Consider the following 20,693-nt stretch of genomic DNA (forward strand, 5'->3'; position numbering starts at 1 on the left):
TGTGTTTTAACCTGAAATAATTTTCTTGATATTTGAATTGCTTTCAGTGGGACATTTGCTTTAAACCACAAGATATCTCCGTCTGGATTATCAGAATACAAAATCCCTTCTCTCCCCGCCCCCCACCCCAACCAAAACAAACAAAGGAACAAACGAACAAAACCCCAAACCCACAACTCAGCTTCAAATAAGCTTTGAAGAAATGAGACTCTAAATATTTACATATGGGTCAAGAAATAAATCACAAACTATTTACAAAAATACACAAGCTTATATGCATTAACAATTTACACCAGTTCACAAAAATATTAAAACATAAAAAAAACACTATATAAATTAAAGTTAAGAACTCAGAAGTATGAGCTAAGACTTCCTAGGATGCTTCTCTCATGCAGGTCATGGTTGAAAAATCAGATTTTGCTATCTTGGAATCTAAACTGTAAAACAACCATTTTTATTCTTTGAACACTAACAGCACTAATCAAAAAAGGAAAAAAGACCCTCTGTGCACACTGACATTATCTTGCACACAGTTAAAATATACCATTCCTGACATTCCGTTAACACACAGTACTAAAAGTCACATGCCTCTAACCATTTGGAAGTAACTTTCTGACATACTTTTGCTTTCATTAATACTCCTTACACACACTGCTCAGACAATACTCTGCCAACATACTGGATGGGTGACTGACGGGGCTGGAAACAGATAAATGGGCTTCGCAGGCTCCTTTTTTTGAAACTAAAGGGTGGATTTCAAATTTACACTGTATACACCTATTGCTGCTTCAGGTGTGGTAATGACCTAGTCTATCTCCGCTCACATTAATGGTCCCTCTTCTTTACAGGATTATTCCTAGATATTTCAACCCAACCCTTTTAAAAAATGCTTTGCCATTATAAAAATGTGCAGGCCCTGTCTTTGGGACCGTCCCAGGGACTTTCATGTTTTTAGAAGGAACCTGAAGACGGTGAGCTGTCGATAAGGCTCAGATGAAATCTACTGAAAGGAGGTGGCATCTCTGGGGCTGTCAGCAGAGTCCCTGATGAGACATCCAGGGAATATTTATTTCAATCAAACCAAGCTGTGGCATCAGAATTTTGCCAAAAAAGGATAAAATCTGGAGACATGGCTGTGAAAATACCAACAGAATTAAAATTCTGGGTTTCACGAGTAAGGCAGCTCCGTTTCCTTGATCGTAGGCTCCACGTCTAAGTGTAAAAGTGCTGACACTTGGTTGCTCACCCTGCAATGTCATCTATCAACAAGGTGGCTGTGCTGAGGCAAGCTGGCTCACAGTGATCTGCCATCTACCCGCGATAACCAGACAGGGAAGGATGCAGGCGAAGCCCCTCAGTAACTGCACCCGAAGTTAAGGCTGGATCTACACTCGGTGAAACAACGCTAGATTGCAGAGTTTATGTTTCACACTTTTACCAGGAGTTTGAGTCATTTTTCTGTATTCAAAATATGTACCTGATATTTCCACACTCATGGAACATTTTATAAAATAGACTTTAGTTTCAGGAGTAAACAGTGTGTGTGACCAATCCACAGGTATGAACACTGGACAGACTTCAGCCACATCTTTCTAGGCTCTCAGCTCCTAAAGCCATCTGTGTCTCGGGGCCACACCAGCTCCTCTCTCTAATCTCCGGGCTGCCTGTGAGAGCTCAGACGGCTTGTCTTCCCTCAAAGCGGCCATCGGTCGCCTACTGACAAAAAGATGGTAAGGGTTGGAAAAAAAATTAGTGCTGCATATTCACCAAAGAGCAAATTCCTGCACGGAACTCCTCATGTGTGTGCTAAACTGAAGTTTCCAATCAGGTTCCCTCCCACTGTGACTACAGAGCAGGTGGGTCTATACTGAGGCCTGAGCTTCACAGACCTTTTCTAGAATTTCAGGATTTCCTCCATGATATTTATTGAATCTCTTCGATCAATTCTGGGGGAACAAAAGAACACCTAACAGAGTATTTCCACATATATTAATAAGTAAATGTGTTGCTCTTAAAACTTTATTTTCTTTTTCTAAATATAAACCCTTAAAATGCAATCACATGATTTTTTAGATTTAAAAAAACTGGCATGAATCCTAATCTTTACACAATTTCACAGCAATAATAGCAGCATCAATTTAGCCTCTTAAAAGATTTTTCTTTGCTCTAAATAAACGTTAGTTCCAAGTTTTAAAAAGCCAGAGCAGCAACCATCCAGTAAATGGAATGGAATTCTCCTAGTGTCTTCTACAAACTTGAGCATTTAAAACATGTGAATGTATAAAAATCAAGTATTATTAAGAGTTATGGAATGACATGATTATCTCAACTCGTTTTATAAATACAGGACTGCCTTCTGGTCTGGCGTTCGTGGTGGGGTGGGTTGAGAAAATGGAATGCAAACTTTCAAAAGAAAGTCCTGGATATGGAACATGTTTAACATGTCTGCAGTGTTGCGAGGACTAAACCTGAAATGCTGGTGTGGATGGCAATTACAGTTTAGACTGCAATTGCCCAGGGACAGAGGGAAGACACAATACGGTAATTTCTCGGGACCTAAACGATTGCTGCCCAGAATTCCAGCAGGTCAAATGGGCTGTGCTAAGTGTTATTGCAGGAACGCTCAGTTTACTAATGGATAATAATAACCTGTAGCTACTGTAAGAATTCCCAGGATACCTGGTTTAGAAACAAATTAATATGTAAATTTACAGTCATGTGATATTATGTGTGTTTATCCAGGCAAACCATGCTGGTTTTTCATTGTTTTTTAAATGAGGGGGAAAAAAACTGCTTTAGGAAAACAAATTGTGTAAAATACTTCACTAGGATCACAATTTATCAAATACTATTGAGAAAAAAAAAAACTGAAGACAGGCAGCAGCTTAGAACCACTGATGTAGTTTCTGGTGCTAACGAAGGTCACAGACTTCCACCTAAGAAGTTTCTTTAACTGTAACTTAGAAACCCCTCTGCCGTGGGATGAGCCTGTTCACTGAAGTGTGTGGAGCAGCCAGGAGAAGAGTATGGTTCAGCCTGGATCTAATGGGTCTGACATTTTGTAATGACTATTAAATGTTTAAAGTCCTAATTCCTTTTTTTTTTGGCTATAATTTGTTAAATGTCCAATAACAGTCTTATGTGAAGGCTCAGGGAGAAGTTTCTCTCCACTCTAATTTAACACACAGCCCCTTCCAAGACAAGGAGGTATGACCTGACAAGGAAAACGGGTGACTCTCTGGGCAAGGCTGTGGCTACTGGGAAAGCAAGTGGGAACAGGACAGGACAGGGCACACAAGACCTTAAGAAGTGGGTGTCAGCTGCTCTGAAGGACGCAGCAAGTGCTAGGAAGGACACCGTCAAACTCAAATTCCATTAAAGGCAGTCCTCAGGCTCTTACAAATCAGCCCTATGTGGCAAGTATGGTCTGTAACAAATTTCTTTACTAGGTTTTCAACACAGTGCTTCACAATCGTTCAGATCTTTAAATGACAAAAATGACAACAGTCTGTAGAAGAGGTGGTGATGAAGCTGGGAAAAGGGGAAAAGATGGTGATTTGTTTTTCTTCTTATTTTTTTTAATGTGGTGGGGGGGCGGTTTGTAGCTTTTTTTTTTTTGGTTACTGAAAAAAATAGAACAGTCCACTGTCCAGCAGAGGCTGCGTCAACTCTATTGCTCCCGGGGCTCATTCTGCATGGACCTGCGTTTCAGGAGGCTGCAAGGCCAGCTCTGTGGGCAGGAAGGCGCCCTGCCCCAGAGCGGTGGCGTATGTCCTGCTCTGGGGGTGGGGGAAGCCGGGGGGCATGTACGGGCCTATTGCCGCTGCTCCGAAGCCCCCTCGCTGGTGCTGGGGCGGGGAGTGGTAGCCCTCCAGGTTATCGTACTGCGGCCCGGCAGTCCCCCGGCCCGGGCGCTTGCCGTGGGTGTGGTAGTGGTACAGCACGCCGGGGTCCCTGTCCGTGCTCTGAGGGTGGTGCAGTTTGAGGCTGTGACTCCTCTCTGGCTTAGGGGGCGGGAGCGCGGACTGCGACAGGTGCTCCTCCTCCGTGTAGCAGTCTCTGGGGTGCTTCTCTGCGGCCGGGGGCTGCCGGGCCCGCGGCCGCTCCAGCTCCTTGGGGAGCCGCACCTCTTTGTGGCTCGGTCTTAAAGACTCCGGCCCTGACGGCACGTATTTCCCTCCAGAGTTAAGGTAGCTGACAGGCTCAGCAGGGTCTGGAAGCCCTTTGGGCCCGTAGTCTAGCGGGCCGGCTCCCTGGGGGAAAGGGGGCCCATTCTTCGGGTCGCACAGCTGCCTATGGCTTGCTTCCTGATGCGGCCTGTGCTCGGGGAGGCTGCAGCCCGCGTCGTGCAGCTTTCGGTTCCTGACGCTGCTCTGCTTCTGGGGGAGGCACGGCTTCTCCGGCTGCCCGTTGCCGTACCCGCCCTGGTGGTGGGGCACGCGCTCCAGCTCCGGCTCCGCGTGCTTCCGGTAGAAGCGGTCCTCCCCCTCGGGGCTCAGGGCCTTGGCCGGGTGCCGCCCCTCCTTGCCCTCGGCCACCGAGAGGAGTCCAGTTTTCCCAGGATCCGACTTGCTGCGCAGGTGGATGACATAGATGCCGCCCAGGTCATCCGGCGCGCCGGCCGGGCTCATGTTGTCATACTGGGACACGACAGGCCCCTTGGCCTTCTGCCGCGCACGGCTCTCCCTGCGGATGGACTGCAGGCGGTACTTCTCCAGGTCCTCCAGATCCCACGAGGCGTACGCGTGCTTCGCGTCGGCCACCGGGGGCATGTGGACCATGCTGTGGTCATTGGCCGGGAAGTAGCTGGCCACGCTGGGCCGGGCGCGCGGGGCCGCACCCCCGGCGAACGCGTACACATTCTTGCCTTGCAGCCGCGGGGCGAGGAAGGCCAGGTCGCGGCCCGGCAGGCGGTGCAGGGGCCGCAGCTGCACCGTGCCGTAGGCGTCCACGTCACACAGAGCGCCGTCGGGGCTGTAGTAGGAACTGGCCGAGCTGGCGTAGGGGCTGTACCGGTAGTGCACCCGGCCGTTCTCGAAGTAAGGCTGCAGCTGAGTGACGTGGTAGTCCGAGCGGGCCTGGGATGACTGATATGGCTTATACTGGTACAGGGGTCGTGGGCAGTAGGCGGGCTCCTCATCTGGGGGCACCTCTGTCCTGGAGATGGGGACAGAGCGGATCATGGAGGACGGAGGCGCGTGCAGAGACTGCACCCGGCGGATGGTGGGGTACGGCGGCATGTCCTCGGGGTAGCAGCCACCCCTGATGGACGAGCTCAGTGAGGACACGTACTCTGCCCGGCTACACGGCTTCGGTTGGTGTCCAGACACGCTTCTCCCGGGGGCCACGTACGTGTTGTACCGGGGGCCCGTGGAGGCTGGTGGCTCCGACCTGGACGCATACACTGAGTGCAGCTCCGCTTTCCCGTGATGGGGTGGCACGCTCTGGGGGCGGAACTGGCAGTTTGGGGTCATATTGAAATGCAGACAGTTTTCTGGACCGAAGGGCTCCGTGGTGAGGTCAGGCCTGGCGAACGTGGGGTAAGCAGTCTTAAGAGGGCCGTGCTTGGCTTGTGGGACAGGGAGGGGCAAAGGCAAGGTTTCTTCCGCGGAGGCAGCGGCAACGAAGGAGTGGTACCCGGCGCCGCCTGCCCCATCGGCGCTGCCCGAGTGGAGGGCCGCGGCCAGTCTGCTCTCCATGGTCCTGGCGGGGGGCGCCGGGGTGGGGAAGCCACAGGAGGCGTGCGCGGGCACAGACTCGGCGCGCAGGTGCAGCGCGGGCGCCCTGGCACCTTCCCGCACCTTTTCAGGAAGGACGGGCTGAGGAGCTGGAGCGGAGGTTGGGCACTGCGCAGCGGCCCCGCCATCCCCAACCAGGACAGGTGCAGGGTCACCCAGGCCCCTGGGTTCAGACGGCCTCTCCGGAACCGGAACTGCTCCTTGAACCTGTTGAAAGATGACAGTACTGTGAGTGTTTTTTTATGCTTCCCTCTACGGAATCAAACATTACTGAATTCATAACTCACAAGCTGCGGCCATGTGGGCAGCAGCTGGAAATTTCCCAAGCTGTGCAGAGGTGCTGGACAGGGCAGAGGCCTGCCTGTCCCTACAGTCAGGAAAAGAAGGCAGGCCTCTGTGGCCACCTGGTGTGGCAGCCAGCCCATCTTTGGAGAGCTGTTCTCATTTAGGATGGGTTTTCAAGAGATGGGGTGCACCATGACAGATATGATTTGCTTAAAAGACCACTAGGCTTGAAACCACGTACCCGGTCTATCCGTGCAGCTCAGTCTCAACACCAAGAACATTCTGTTACACAAGCAGTGCTGATTCTACCTGAAGAGTGTTTTGAAGTGATACCCACTGCCCAGTGGGCAGTTTTCAGCCCCCAGGACAGGGAGGGACAAGAAGGGACATGTCCAGGTGGCATTCAACACAGCCTCCGCCTCTCCCTCCCGCTCCAGTGTGTCTGTGGCAGCAGAAGACAAACATGGTTCTCACTGCAAGGCTGCACACGCTGCCCTTGAGAAACAAGTGGCTGGAAATAGCATCTTCCATAGAGGACTAGATAGTGAAGTCCTTTTAGTCCAAGGTGACAACAAAAAACCTTCACAGTCTGCATACAACATTCTCTCATCAAAACAGGTGCTTGACTATTCAACAATCTGCTGGCTAATGCTGAAAAAACAAAAAGTCCTAAGACACTGTCATCTCTGATATTTCGAGAAAGTTGGTAAGACATAAAGTCTTCCAAGTGTCCTGAGACTACAGCACTTTGGCCGTGCAGACGTGAAAAACTGGCAGAGATGGTTGGACAGCTTGCCCAGAGTCACACTGAGTCAGTGAGGGAGCCGGGAAAAACCCCACAACTCTGACAGCCAATGGCCAGGTGGACTCCTGCGCTCATAATCTCTTTGTAAAGGGAGAGGGTTATAGTTAAACCACAGCCATGGAGAAGCAGCTCCTTTTTCAGAGAAAAGCCAGCATCAAGATAAAGGCAGATCCCCATCTCAACCAGGAAGCGTTTCACAGAAATCGGCCTAGGACTTAAAAAGAGATGTCAGATCTCACTCAAGGCAACGTCACACGCTGATGGAGAGTGGCACACCTTTGGAGAAACACTGCATGCCACTGGCCTGCCCCGCTTCTTACCTTGTGGGGATTGGTTAGTCCTATACTGGCTGTAGTCTGTACCTGCCCCAGGACCGGGGGCTGCTCTGCGGGTCTCTGGGAAGGAGGTAGGGGTAGGGGACGGCTGGCTCGTTGAGCACGCTGAAGGGTGGCGGTTACATACTCCACTGTGCTGGGCTGTTCTGCCACGTCCCAGCTGGCTTCGCTGGCGCTTGCTATGGCTGCTGCTGGAGCATGCATCATGTACGCCAGGGGGGCTGTGCTGGTGTTCTCTTCAGGGGACCCGGAAGGAGGGCAGATCTTGTCCCTAGGCAAATGAGAAGGGGCAGGACTTCTGTCTGCAAGTTCTGAAGGGTGATGGGGCTTATCCACGCTTGCACCAAGGTAAGAAGGAGGCTCATCTCCACTGTAGAAATGGAGCTGATCATGGTCCACAAAGGAGACGGTTGGCACACTGGTCTTCACAGATTGGTCTTCAGGGAAAGTAATGAGATCATCAGACTTTGAGTCTGTTGAGGGAACGGACGTGACTCTCACCTTCTCTGGGTCCCCAGATAAATAGATTCGATGTGGCTGATCGCCTGGTAAGTCTGCCAGGGGGGACTGCCCCGTGGAGTCAGTGATGCTGGAATGGGTATAGTCACTGGCAGCTGTTGTGTCTGGCACTGGCTGGTCACCATGCCCAGGGCCCTTGTTCTGGAGGTGGGGCTGCTCTGCTGGCCTGTCGGTTTGGAAATAGGCTTTCTCGAGAGTAACGCTAGAGTAGGGAGCAGGTGGTCTGTCCTCGGCTGCAGCCACCGCTATGTCCCCACAGTGTGCACAGGCAGCCGGGGACGTGCCTGGTCTCTTCAGTGACTGGGTGGAGGCCTGCTGTGCAGACTCCGCTAACGCCAGCGCCAGCAGGCGTGCCACATTTTTCGGAGGTGGTGGCGGTGGGATAAGAGAGACTGAGCTTACAGGAACGGAATCCTGAGGGGGGTCATGTGTGTCTGCTCCTGGGGGGAAATTGGGAAAAAAGAAAGTGAAAAAGCAGCTTGTGTTATCCTACATGGAAAGCCAAACATTCCCCCATTTGATCACTAAAAAAAAAAGTGCCTTCCATATTTCAAAATGGCCATCCTCAATCTTCTATCCCACATGCAAACACTGCAGAAAACACATCTGGTTCAGAAGGAAAACTAAACCAGAGTGTTTAAGACTGCAGTCTCCTCCTGGGTTGCTACAGAGATGGGCGAGGCAGGGAGCCAGTCCCTCATCCGGCTCAGAAAAGATTGGTTAGAAAACAAGCTTCAAGTGCTTGCAGAAAGTTATTAAGAATACTTATTACATTTGATGGTGTAGGCTGGCTAGTTAATGTGTAAGGCTATAATATAGAGAATTTTGTCAGAAGAGGAAACAGAATCAAGAGCTATGAAGCTGGGCAAAAATTATCCAGGAATTCTGACTGGACAAGGGGACTTTATTAAGATCTGAAGTAGGACTGCTGGCCCTTTGGGGGATGTTTTGGTTGACTTTAATTTAGGGCTTTGAGCCATCAGCACCACCTAGAAAAACATTCTCTTTGATAAAAGGCTAGCTGTGGAGTACATTTCTCTCCTAAAAGGCACAGTTGGTGGAAGATCCCTCTTAGCTTAAAGCAAGAATGGAGGAAAACAAATGGTACCTGTCTGAGTCTGTCCAGAAGGTACAGCCTTACTCTGACTGCTTGAGGCAGGCTCCTCCTTCCCTGGTGAGTCTACGTCTGCAGCAGCCCCCTGGTCCGGGGGCTGGGCTTCACACTCACACCCTTCCTGGGCCTCTCTCTCGTTTGCTTTTCTCTTTACTACCTGGGTGGGGGATCTATTTATGACATCATTTTCTTCGCTACTTTTGTTCCAGGCTGCAGAAGGTGCGTTCTGAGCTGCCGTGTTTGCGACGGGGCCGATGACTTCTGACACCCGGGCGGGAAGGGTCACTGAAATGGGCTCGGATATGTTCAGAGAGGGTGATTTGCTTATCTTCCGTCCAATCTTTGGAGAGAAAGCATAGACAACCTTTTCGGTGAATGAGGATGGCTTCGATGCTTTCTCTTCAGTTGGGCTCAAGTCCAGGGTGAAGAATGGACTCAGCTTCTCCTGAAGAGGAGACACAGGTTCAGAACTTGCAGTGCTTCCTGGAGTCTGTGACTGGCTACCGCCTGTTTCCGTATCCTTCTTATCGGTACTCTGTTTATCCTTGGAGTAGCCCAAGGAGTCTAAGAAGGAAGCCCCGCTCTCCAGACATTCTGATTCGGCCTTAGGAGGACTGCACTGAAATGACATCGGATCAAAATCCAGGCTGGCTACTCCTATGTCTGGTGGGCTCAAGTCAACATCCTCAGCTGAGTGCGGAGACACGAGAGCCGGAATGTGCAATAGCCCAACTTCCTCCTCACTTCCGTTGTCATGGGGCAGGTTGTCATAGGAGTTGCAGCGGTTCCCCAGCATCTCGCCGTTAAAAGAGGCGCTCAGGGCATCACTGCTAGATCTGGGTCTTCTGGGTCGGAACAACTTGGAGTCACCTGGCAAAAATGGGTTGCAGTGTCAGAATATGAATGTCCCAGGACACACAGTGCCGTGAGTCAGCTACTTAGTACAGCAGAGATACACTACATACAGTAAGGAAATGCAACCGTCTCTTGGGGAGCACAGATGGAACCCCCAAAGCAAACGCTCAATAACAGATTCACTTAGTACCATTGGAGGCAGGATGCATTGGATGGTTTCCACAGGAAAAAGGACTCAGAACTCTTAGATTCTATACTATTGCAACACGGACTCTTGTGACTGGGCAAGTTTTCATTTCTTTTTGTCTTGTTTTATCACTGACTTCACACATGACTTGTGAGGTACAACTACTCACTTGAAATGGTACTTCAGATAGGCAACAGAAAGAGGGCTTTTTTTTTGCTTTATTCTTTTGTTTTGGTGGAGAAATATCCTCATACCCAAAATTGAACTTCTCAAAAAAAGTATTTATATTTAGTAAAGTATAATTTTATATTTAGTAATGTATCCCTTTCAGATATTTTAAAATAATTTTATTTTTTTTCTTCAGCAAGAACAGGCTTTAAGCTTATCAGGCAAAAGCCTTAAGAGCGGTAATAGTATTACCTTATTTTATGATATTGCTAAACATCCAACTGGTAAGAGAAGTCCTCTATCTTAATCTCATTATTTTGTTACAGTGATGAGCCATAGTGATGAAGTACCATAAAGAGACATTGTCTTAACACAAATACATCCACTAATGTGTTGACCACTTATAAAATTAATCCCTACTCAAATTTCATTTTCACCTTACTACATGCACTTATCCAGTCCACTGCACTATTTTTGAGAACCACTCTCAACTTCAGTGAAATGGAAAATCCCGGAAAATCAGGAAAATGGCAGACACCCCACTGACATGAAAGGCAGGGATTTGTTGAATCCCAAGTATAGCCATGGGTCAATGAGTACCTGTAAATGAGGATGAGAAAGTTGACCAGGAGGAGGACACCCCCGGGAAACTTCAGAAGAACACAATTTGAAAACCAACGGATTAAGAAAAGTCTGCAGGAAATCAATGCAGTTCTCGATCATTTCTGCAACAAAGGCTTCTTCCCTATCTTCCCACACAATCCAGTCTTGATGTGGGGAAAGTCCTATTTGCTGCTACCTGTTTTTGTCAAAGAAGTTCTGCCTCCTTCCAGGTCAGCACTGATGTAACCTTTGTTCATTCTGGAAGTTAGTACAGAACTGCAACTGTAACCCGACTTATACTCAATGGAAGCTTAAAAAGTTATCTTCAACATTTTTAGTTTTGTCCAAGTTGCAATCAAATCTTTTTGTACTATTAACCATAACGTTGGTCCCCATTTTAAGCAGATTCACTTTCAGTTGCATTCTCCTGGTAGAAAATCATCCTCAGATAATGAGGACTATCTCTAACCAGTGATATATAAGATTTAAGGTCACGTGAAATTTGCAAGACAAAAGGTCACTGGTCTGAACATCAATACTGCTTAATTTTATACTCTGTGACAAGCACTGTGCTCTCATTTTGAAATTTAAAGAAATACTATTAACACCATCTTTTACTGGGCATAAATATAAATGGTTAACTTAAAACACTTCACCTACTTTTATGTAAACTGAATCACAATCATGTCAAAAGTGAAGAAATTAAAGACTAGTAGCATATTAAAGCATCAGTGGACAATACTAAGTAGATACTAGTATTGTGAGGCTTCCCTGGTGGCTCAGTGGTTACGAACCTGTCTACTAATACAGGACACATGAGTTCGATCCCTGGGTCAGGAAGACCCCCTGGAGAAGGAAATGAAAACCCACTCCAATATTCTTGCCTGGGAAAGCCCATGGACAGAGGAGCCTGATGGACTACAGTCCATGGGGTTGCAAAGAGTTGGACATGACTTAGTGACTAAACAACAACAACTAGTATTTTTAGGAAATTATAATCTACAGCCTATTTATTAAGCAGTGTATCTTTTTATTAAATATATTCTAGAATAAAACAACTGATGCTTTAGTCTTACCATCGACTGCATGGAGAGAAGTAAGAGACTCTTCACTTTTAGCTGAACGGAGGGTCCCTTCTGCCCTGCCACCTGAAGAATCAAAACCAAACAGTGTGATGTTTTATTCACTCTCACATATGCAGTGAAGGGGACAGTGTTTTTCTGTACATGTATTTAAAGTTTCAAGAATGATTAGATTTTCTACAACTGTATTCAATTCTGCATTTTATATAATGTGTTGTACTCTTCTCAAGTGGTTTCCTATGTGAAAAATCTCTTTTCTAAAAGAATAATAAACTTCAGAATAGAGACGAATTTTAAAACTTGCTTTTATATTTCCTAAAGACTGGTATATCTTGAGATGATCTCATACTGAATTTAGAGTGAGTGACTCATATCCTTTTAACAAGAGAAGCTGCAGAGAGACCATGGAGAAGCCATGTGAAGACAGAGGCAGAGACTGGAGTGGCACCACCGCCAGCCAGGAACGCAGGTGTCCCCAAAGCTGGGATAGCCCAGGAAGGATTCTCTAGATCCTTCAGAGGGAACATGGCCCTCTGACACCTGGATTTCAGTCTTTAGCTCCCAGAACTGCGAGGAAATAAATTCCTGTTGTTTTCAGCCAATCTGTCTCACTTGGTAACAATTTGCTACGGTAGTCCTAGGAAACTAACAGGCCATTTAATTAATTACAAGTGTTGAATTTATTTGTGAAATATCCTCATCCTCTTTCAATCTCTTAGCAGAGCTCAATGCTGCTGACATTTCCCTGTAAAGCCCTTCCTTCGTGAATACTCACTGGAAGGACTGATGCTAAAGCTGAAGCTCCAGTACTCTGGCCACCTGATGTGAAGAGCTGACTCACTGGAAAAGACCCTGAGGCTGGGAAAGGCTGAGGGCACGAGGAAAAGGGGTTCACAGAGGATGAGATGGTCGGATGGTATCACCGACTCAATGCACATGAGTTTGAGCAAACTCTGGGAGATGGTGCAGGACAGGGAAGCCTGGTGTGTGCAGTCCACGCCAACATGCCGTCCATGGGGTCGCAAAGAGTTGAATACAACTTAGTGACTGCACACCAACCACCGTGTCCCTGCCGAGGGACCACTTCTTCTCACTCTCCTTCGTGACAGCTCTGCTCCCTCCACCCTCTAAACAATGCTTTTCTCCAGGATTCAGCCTCCAACCTGCTTCTCTCACTCAGCAGGCTCTCCCTTGGCCATAGAAAAAATATCCCTAGGGTTCTCACCCTTGGTTTGCTGACAAGTTTCAAATCTGTATTTCTAGTCAGATTAAAGTCCTTTATTGAATTCCAGGTACCTAGTACTCATCACCTTTTGGGCAGGTCCAACTCACTATGTCCAAAGTTAACATGTCATTTTTCTTCCCAAACCCACTACTCCCTTCAGTGATAATAGCAACTCCCTGACCATTTAATCAACACCTGACAATTACCGTTCGCATCTTTCTCAACCGTTTTTCTGCCCACCCTGTCGATTCTGCCTCATAAATACCTCTCCAATCTATTTCCCACTCCCACAGCCACTGCTTACTGCAGATGCTCTTCGTTTCCTGCCTGAACAGCTGTAACTGTCTCCTGACTTACGTCCAGACTCCAGGCTTACCCTCTTCCTGGACATTCCCCACATTGCTGCCAAAGTCATCCTTCTTAAACCCAAACTTGCTCATGTTACATACTGCAGCTATTCAGTGACACCCAAGGAACTCAGGACAAAACCACACCCCCGGCAAGCACCCTGGGCCCCTGAGAACTGAACCCCTGTGTGTACCATCCCACGCATACGTTCTTTATGCTTCCTGCTCCACACGCCCACACACTGCTGCCACTTCCCGAAACACCTTTCTCAGTCCCTTGTTGGTCAGGTGAATCCCTACTTATCCTTCAAAACCCGAGTCACAGGTTCTATTTCCTCCACCCACCTCTCTCCCCATAGGAATTGGCCACTCCTGCCATAAATGCCTCACATAAGCCTCAATTTCAATAGCTATGATTCTGCATGAAATTTGTTTTCTTACATGCATATGTCCCAAGTAAGACATGAAGGTTGGGAGCAGTGTCTTAATTTTTTTTCTTTCTGCAGAGGCTGCTATCAAAATATCTAGCCCATACTTAGTACATGATTGCAAACTGAAAGAACGATGAATTAAATGAATTGAACGCTATATTTCTAGCATTGCCTGAGAAGTAAGCACTAACAGATTCAGAACCTGTTAATAGCAGTAGATTTAAATGATTTTTAAAAGAGCAGTACTTTCAACAACACAGAAATAGATTTATCTATCCAATAAGATACTCTCACTTCAACATATCATCTAAGAAAAAGACACCTTCTTTGGTTGTAAGATTTAAAACTCTGACAGACATGTCAAAACCTGATTTTGTCATTAAAAAAAAAAACTATAAATATATAAGATGAGTAAGTTTAAATACCACAGCAGTTACTTATTATCAACCATATACAAACTATATTACAAATATGTTATGAATTTTTAAACACACTGACAGGATATATAACCTGTATAGTTTCCAAAGAAACTGGGAACTTCTGTGCACTTATATATACTATATATCTGGGGATAAAGCATTGGTAGAAGACGGTTCACATGAAACAGTACAACGAGGACACACCCTGTTGGCGCCTGTGACAAGAACGTGCTGTGTGTGTCCTGGTAAGAGAAGAGCAGTGTGACAGGATGGGAGGTGCAGCCCCCACGCAGGCCGCTCCTGGCGCAGAGGGAAGGGAAGGCGTGAACACTCACCTTTCAGAGCCATGGCTTTCATCTCGGAGGGCTCACTCTCATTACGCTGCAACTTCCGTTTAGAAACAGACGACGATTTTCCCAAGTTGAAAAAGGAACGCCAGCTCCCCACGGGAGATTTTTTCATTTTATTTTGCGGCCTCCTCCTAGGAGAGAGAAAATGATCTGCATTAAGGCATCCAAGAGGCTACCTTTACTCACTGAAGATGAACAAATGATGGAAAGGGGCGAGCAGCCTGCAGAGGCACGGTGGACACAGTCAACACCTGCCTTCCACAGAGCGCGTGCCGCACAGCACGGCTGAGCTGCGCTGCTGAAGCAGGAAATGAAAATTAAATGCATGGATTTTAATAGTTGTAATTAGTTTCACAAAGATAACTTAACCAGATTTTCATATTGAGAGCTAATCTCACAAAATGTAAAATAAGTGAGAATAAGATATATTTAGGAAGAGGAAACACTAAATCTCCAAAAATAAAATAGAGTTGAAGAAAATGATTCTAGGTGTGTGTAAAGAGAATTAAGCCAAAAAAGAAGCAAAGCACTAAGAAAAGTAACTAATATATACTGAATGCCAGGCACTATGCTAACTGGTATACATGATATCTCATTTAAGTTATATAAAACCATTTGAGGTAGGTACTATTATTGTCATTTTAAGTACTATTCTCATTATACAGTCGAGGAAGTAAGAAGAAGAAGTTTAATGCTGTAAGACGAGTAAATGATGGCGTCGAGGTTGGAACCCAGGTCCACTCAGCATCGACACTCTTGATTACTCTTTTATAAAGAGGTTTTTGAGGAAATCATAGAGGAAAAAATTCAAGAAGCTGAAGACAAACTCAGAATGGCCAAGTAAGAGTATGTTCTAACTTTCTGTTGTCAGGACATTTCAGTCGAGGGAAATGAAAAGAATTTAGAAAGGTACACTAACATATGGAAATGAGCTCCAATTAGCACTACCCTATCCAGGGAGTTGAAATCCTCATATTCTTATGGAGCAGCCAGAGGAGTAACCTGCAATCAATATTAACTTACAGACATTAGTCTCCTCACAATCAGTCAGTAAAGAAGTTACAGAAACCGTGTTATTATCATTTCTTTGGAGAAAAACAGAATCAGAGCTGGAGAGGACGCCGAGAACGTGAACAGCAGTGGTTCTCAGACTTTGTCAGTGTCCTCCCAGCTCTGATTCTCTGTTTCTCTTAAGATACGATGCAATGCTTTTTGATAACCATTCGCTTCCATTCCCACGAAGTAACATCCACAGTCGAATGAACAGGTTTTTCTGGGACGGACAGAATCAATATAATACTACTAAAATACCAAAGTAAAAGAAAAGAAAAGAACAAACAGTCATGAAATGCACGTTGTTTTAAGGAGGACTGAATGAATTTTACCTTTCGAGTGGGAACTCGATTATGGTATGAAATTTCCCCTGGAGTGCAGCAGGCCCTTCTCCTACTTCAATGTATTTATTTTCGGTCACAATTGGAGAATTGACCTGAGCCTGTGTTCGTGCCTGGGCTTCCTCCAGCGTCAGCAGCTTGGTAGATGGAGACGAGACCAGCAGGGACTTGGGTCTTGATAGAGAAGCTTTGAAAAGAAAAAAAAAAAAAAAAAAAGCAATGATGAGACTCAAACTTTCTGACATGGGGGGAAAATATAAATATCTGTGACTGTGTGTGTATAAATCTGGTTACCTGTCTATCTATCTATCTTTCTGTGTTGTTTTAAATTTTATTAAATTTTTTAAATGGCAAAAGTAACAGAGCCTTATACTGAGGAATAGAAAATGACATACTAGGTTATTAACAGTAGTAGATAAAAGTTTAAAATTCCTCAAGTATTTAACTAATAATTTAACTATTATTAAATAGTTTAATAATTAATTTAACTAATACTGTAACTAATTTACTTTAATAATTTAACTATTTTCCTTTCTTAAAGGATTGCAGACAAGGCCTAGAATCAGTCATGCATTTTTAGTTTTGGGAGGAGTTTTTCTTCTGCTGCTCTATATGACACTTTCACACACATCAATAACAGGTGACACGATACACTTTTTATGTTCCCTGAACTTAGATCATGGTAGGTCTAATATTTAGTATTCACTAAAAACACATAACAGAACTGTTAAATTGTGAGTTTTGGGAAGCAGATATAAATCAGCTGCTTTCTTTGGAGACAGATTTATTAAATTGAGATATGAGATGCTGCTCACTGAAGTGGTGGGGGTTTAAAGACACGGTCCCAGTGGGGACGAGCGTCCACGTGGGCCTACCTGCCCCTTCCTGAATGACTGCGTTGATCTTCCCACTGAAGAGCACGTCGACGTGGTTGAGGATGAACTCCACAACCACAGACTGAATCCTCACTTCCATGAAAGCTGCCGTCCCGCTGAAGCAGGCAGATTCTATCTGCTTTGATCTGTGGGGTAAACGACACTACCATCAGAGGGTTCCCAGAACAGCAGTCTTGAAGAGCATTATCTTTTCGGTTTGTGTGTAAATCACATGTGAACCAGAGGAAGAAAGCACCCTTTGACAGTGCCTTGGCTAAACCGCGACCGCCTGTTTTAGGGAAGATGCTCATAAAAACAACAGATCAGCTTTACTTTTGAAAATTATCCTTGGGACTTCCCTGGTGGTCCAGTGGCTGAGACTCTGTGCTTCCAAGGCAGTGGGTCTGGGTTCAACCCCTGGTCAGGAAACTAGATCCCACATGCTGCAACTAAGAGTCTGCATGCCACAGCTAAAGATCCCGCATGCTGTAGGTAAGACCCAGCACAATCAAATGAATAAATATTTTAAAAATAAATAAATAAACAAAAATTCTCCTTAAGAGAACACTGAAGAATTAGACTGCTAGTTGATTGTTTCTACTTGAGGTCATGGGTCAAATGCAACTTACCTTAGCAGGTTTGGAGCCCAGACGATGGCTAGGTTTTTTGCATGCATGTTTGTGATGGAGCAATAGTCAGCTAAAAGAGACAAGTGTCTCATTAGGAACTCCAGTGTTCTGGAAAATGAAATGCAGCATATTAACACAAAGAAACATCAGGTAGTAGTACAGAGCAGAAAAGCTCCACTCATTAATCTCTAGGTTTTCAATGGAAAAACGGAAAAAGAAACCCTATAGAGCCCATCAAGGTTTTCTGTTGCCTAGAAGGTTTAAATATGATTATTTCTACAGAACTGTCAGAGTAGTATGGATTTTATATATAGTAATTACATCCATAGAATATCGAGAAAAAATTGTCCAAGGCAGTAAGAAATGAAAGTTTTTGATAGGATTGGCTCAGAAAATGAAACAGCCTGAGTTTTAAAGAAATCTTGAGGAATATTTGCCTGTTACACATCTAGTTTCAGAGACATCAGTGAAGTAAATCCTCCAAAAGTCAGTTTCCCGACAAACGCTATCATGAAGTCATGGTATTCTATTTGCAGCAGATATGCTAACAAGAGAGAATTTAAATTTTTCTCCTATAAAAGAAAATGACAATATTTCACAAGCCTAAAAAGAGTTAAAAGAAAAATTCTATCAGGCACCAATGGGGAGACTATTTGAGCAAATAACATGCTCTTGGAACAGAAAGCTTACTCTAAATCCTAATTCCTGGTTTATCTTATATATTCTCAAGTGTGATTCATGTAAACAATTTTTTATATATACAGAGATTTAACAATAGGGCAGAGTATCTTGGAAAATAAAGAATGATGAGTTTAAATGTAAGTTAAATTAGATAAACACAAGGTATTACCTATACATCTCTCAAAGTGTCCTTACCTTATAGGGATTAAAACTATTAAAGACAATAAATGGAAGATAGAAGTTTAAGAGTATTATTTGAAACAGCAATGAAAGTTAAATTGTGGTCAACGTATGAGTCTTCAGGATTCAGGTGAGCCTGTCAGCGACTTGAGAAGAAAAGGAAGATAAGCTGCCACATGAGGAAGAAACAAATACCGTGGTAAAGAGATAACAATTTAAAACAAAACCAAATCTATGACTACCGGTAATATTTTCACAGAGAGAAGAGATTATACACATGAAACAAAATAGAGAAGGATGCTATAAAGTAGAAACATTCGGAGAAATGAGAAAAGAGAGGGAGGGAAGGCAGTTAGTTCTTAGAATTAAGTGTTCTTAATGATGAGATGGTTTGGAGAAAATCCATATGTGGAAACTGACAAAGAAAAGGTAAGAAACTCAAAAGAGTTTAGTTCAGTAGATAAAAACAATTCTAGAAAAAGAATAAAGAAAAGGGATGAGGTGTAAGCTGCTCTGAGAACCATCAAGGAAATAACACAAGAAAATTTCTCAGAAGTTTCCAGAGGGAGAAAGCCCAATGAGTGCCCAGAGCAAGGAATGAAAAAGAGCCTGCTCCAAGATGAGTTACCATGGAAACGAACCACTAGGTAGGTTCTAAATTTAAAAGCATCCAAAAGGATTTAAACAACACAAAATAGGTCACACTAAAATAGTGGCACTCGAACTGGTATCAGATTTTGCTGCAGCATTTTTGCTTAGATGCCAGTGGTGTAATACTATCAAAATTATGGGAAAATACTATTTACAGATTAAAATTCTATAGCCAACTGTCAGTCAAAAGTATGAGGAGAATAAGAGCATTTTCATATCAAAGTCTCCGAACATTCACCTCCCACAAACCTATTCTCAGGAAGTTACCAAAGATGGACACTAGGAAAGCAGGGAGTGGACACAGGGGAGGTGACAGGCAGAGGTCCAGAGGAGAAGGGGTCCAAGTCAGGAAGAAAGTGATGAAGGGAGGGTCCAGGAGGAGGGTAAGAGCTGCTGCTGCATGGAGGAGACCTGGACGAACAGTGGGATTTAAGGCACCACAAGGGGTGTTTTCATGGGGAAATGTTTCTTTTAAATGGTAGCTTGATATGTTTAAACACAACTGAGGTCAGGATGCAACAGTTAGAACTGGACATGGAACAACAGACTGGTTCCAAACAGGAAAAGGAGTACATCAAGGCTGTATATTGTCACCCTGGTTATTTAACTTATATGCAGAGTACATCATGAGAAACGTTGGGCTGGAGGAAGCACAAGCTGGAATTAAGATTGCCAGGAGAAATATCAATAACCTCAGATATGCAGATGACACCACCCTTATGGCAGAAAGCTAAGAAGAGCTGAAGAGTCTCTTAATGAAAGTGAAAGAGGAGAGTGAAAAAGTTGGCTTATTAAGCTCAACATTCAGAAAACTAAGATCATGGCATCCGGTCCCATCACTTTGTGGCAAATAGATGGGGAAACAGTGGAAACAGTGTCAGACTTTATTTTTTGGGCTCCAGAATCACCACAGATGGTGACTGCAGCCATGAGATTAGAAGACGCTTACTCCTTGGAAGGAAAGCTCTGACCAACCTAGATAGCATATTCAAAAGCAGAGACATTACTTTGCCAACAAAGGTCTGTCTAGTCAAGGCTATGGTTTTTCCAGTGGTCATGTATGGATGTGAGAGCTGGACTATAAAGAAAGCTGAGTGCCAAAGAACTGATGCTTTTGAACTCCGGTGTTGGAGAAGACTCCTGCGAGCCCCTTGGACTGCAAGGAGATCCAACCAGTCCATCCTAAAGGAGATCAGTCCTTGGAGTTTATTGGAAGCACTGATGTTGAAGCTGAAACTTCAATACTTTGGCCACCTGATGCGAAGAGCTGACTCATTTGAAAAGACCCTGATGCTGGGAAAGATTGAGGGCAGGAGGAGAAGAAGACGACAGAGGATGAGATGGTTGGATGGCATCACCAACTCGATGGACATGGGTTTGGGTGGACTCCGGGAGTTGGTGATGGACAGGGAGGCCTGGCGTGCTGCAGTTCATGGGGTCGCAAAGAGTCAGACATGACTGAATGACTGACCTGAACTGAGAGAAAACCCATTATTCTGTGACAGAGTCAGGAGACAAGCTAGCAATAAAAAGAAACTCAGCAAACCCCAAACAGGCCATCACTCCATGAAAAAAGCACGGTTACCCCAGAAAGGGGGACAAAAATTCTGGTATACTATTACATCGGGCTTCCCTGGTGGCGCAGCGGTAAAGAATCTGCGTGCCAATGCAGGAGACATGGGTTCAATCCCTTGGTCAGGAAGATCCTCTGGAGGAGGAAATGACAACCCACTCCAGTATTCTTGCCCGGGAAACCCAAGGACAGAGGAGGATAAAGGAGCCTGGCAGGCTCCAGTCCATGGGGTTGCAGAAGAGTTGGA

The 20,693-nt window shown here is 45.3% G+C and overlaps 1 protein-coding gene across 5 annotated transcripts in view; it reads right to left on the reverse strand.

Moving 5' to 3' along the window:
- ARHGAP32 (Rho GTPase activating protein 32) overlaps positions 1-20,693 on the reverse strand; it is a 199,228-nt gene continuing 178,535 nt past the window's right edge. For all 5 annotated transcript variants that reach the window (XM_069565475.1, XM_069565476.1, XM_069565474.1 and 2 more), the window contains 8 exons: positions 17,362-17,469; positions 16,733-16,878; positions 15,849-16,044; positions 14,449-14,594; positions 11,686-11,757; positions 8,791-9,666; positions 7,149-8,122; positions 1-5,945 (listed from right to left, as the gene is read on the reverse strand). In XM_069565475.1, coding sequence (XP_069421576.1) covers positions 3,687-5,945; positions 7,149-8,122; positions 8,791-9,666; positions 11,686-11,757; positions 14,449-14,594; positions 15,849-16,044; positions 16,733-16,878; positions 17,362-17,469 — 4,777 coding nt within the window. In that variant the 3' untranslated portion in view covers positions 1-3,686. The remainder of the gene's footprint in view (positions 5,946-7,148; positions 8,123-8,790; positions 9,667-11,685; positions 11,758-14,448; positions 14,595-15,848; positions 16,045-16,732; positions 16,879-17,361; positions 17,470-20,693) is intronic.

Source organism: Ovis canadensis, chromosome 21, assembly GCF_042477335.2.
Source record: "Ovis canadensis isolate MfBH-ARS-UI-01 breed Bighorn chromosome 21, ARS-UI_OviCan_v2, whole genome shotgun sequence".
Taxonomy (NCBI): Eukaryota; Metazoa; Chordata; class Mammalia; order Artiodactyla; family Bovidae; genus Ovis; species Ovis canadensis.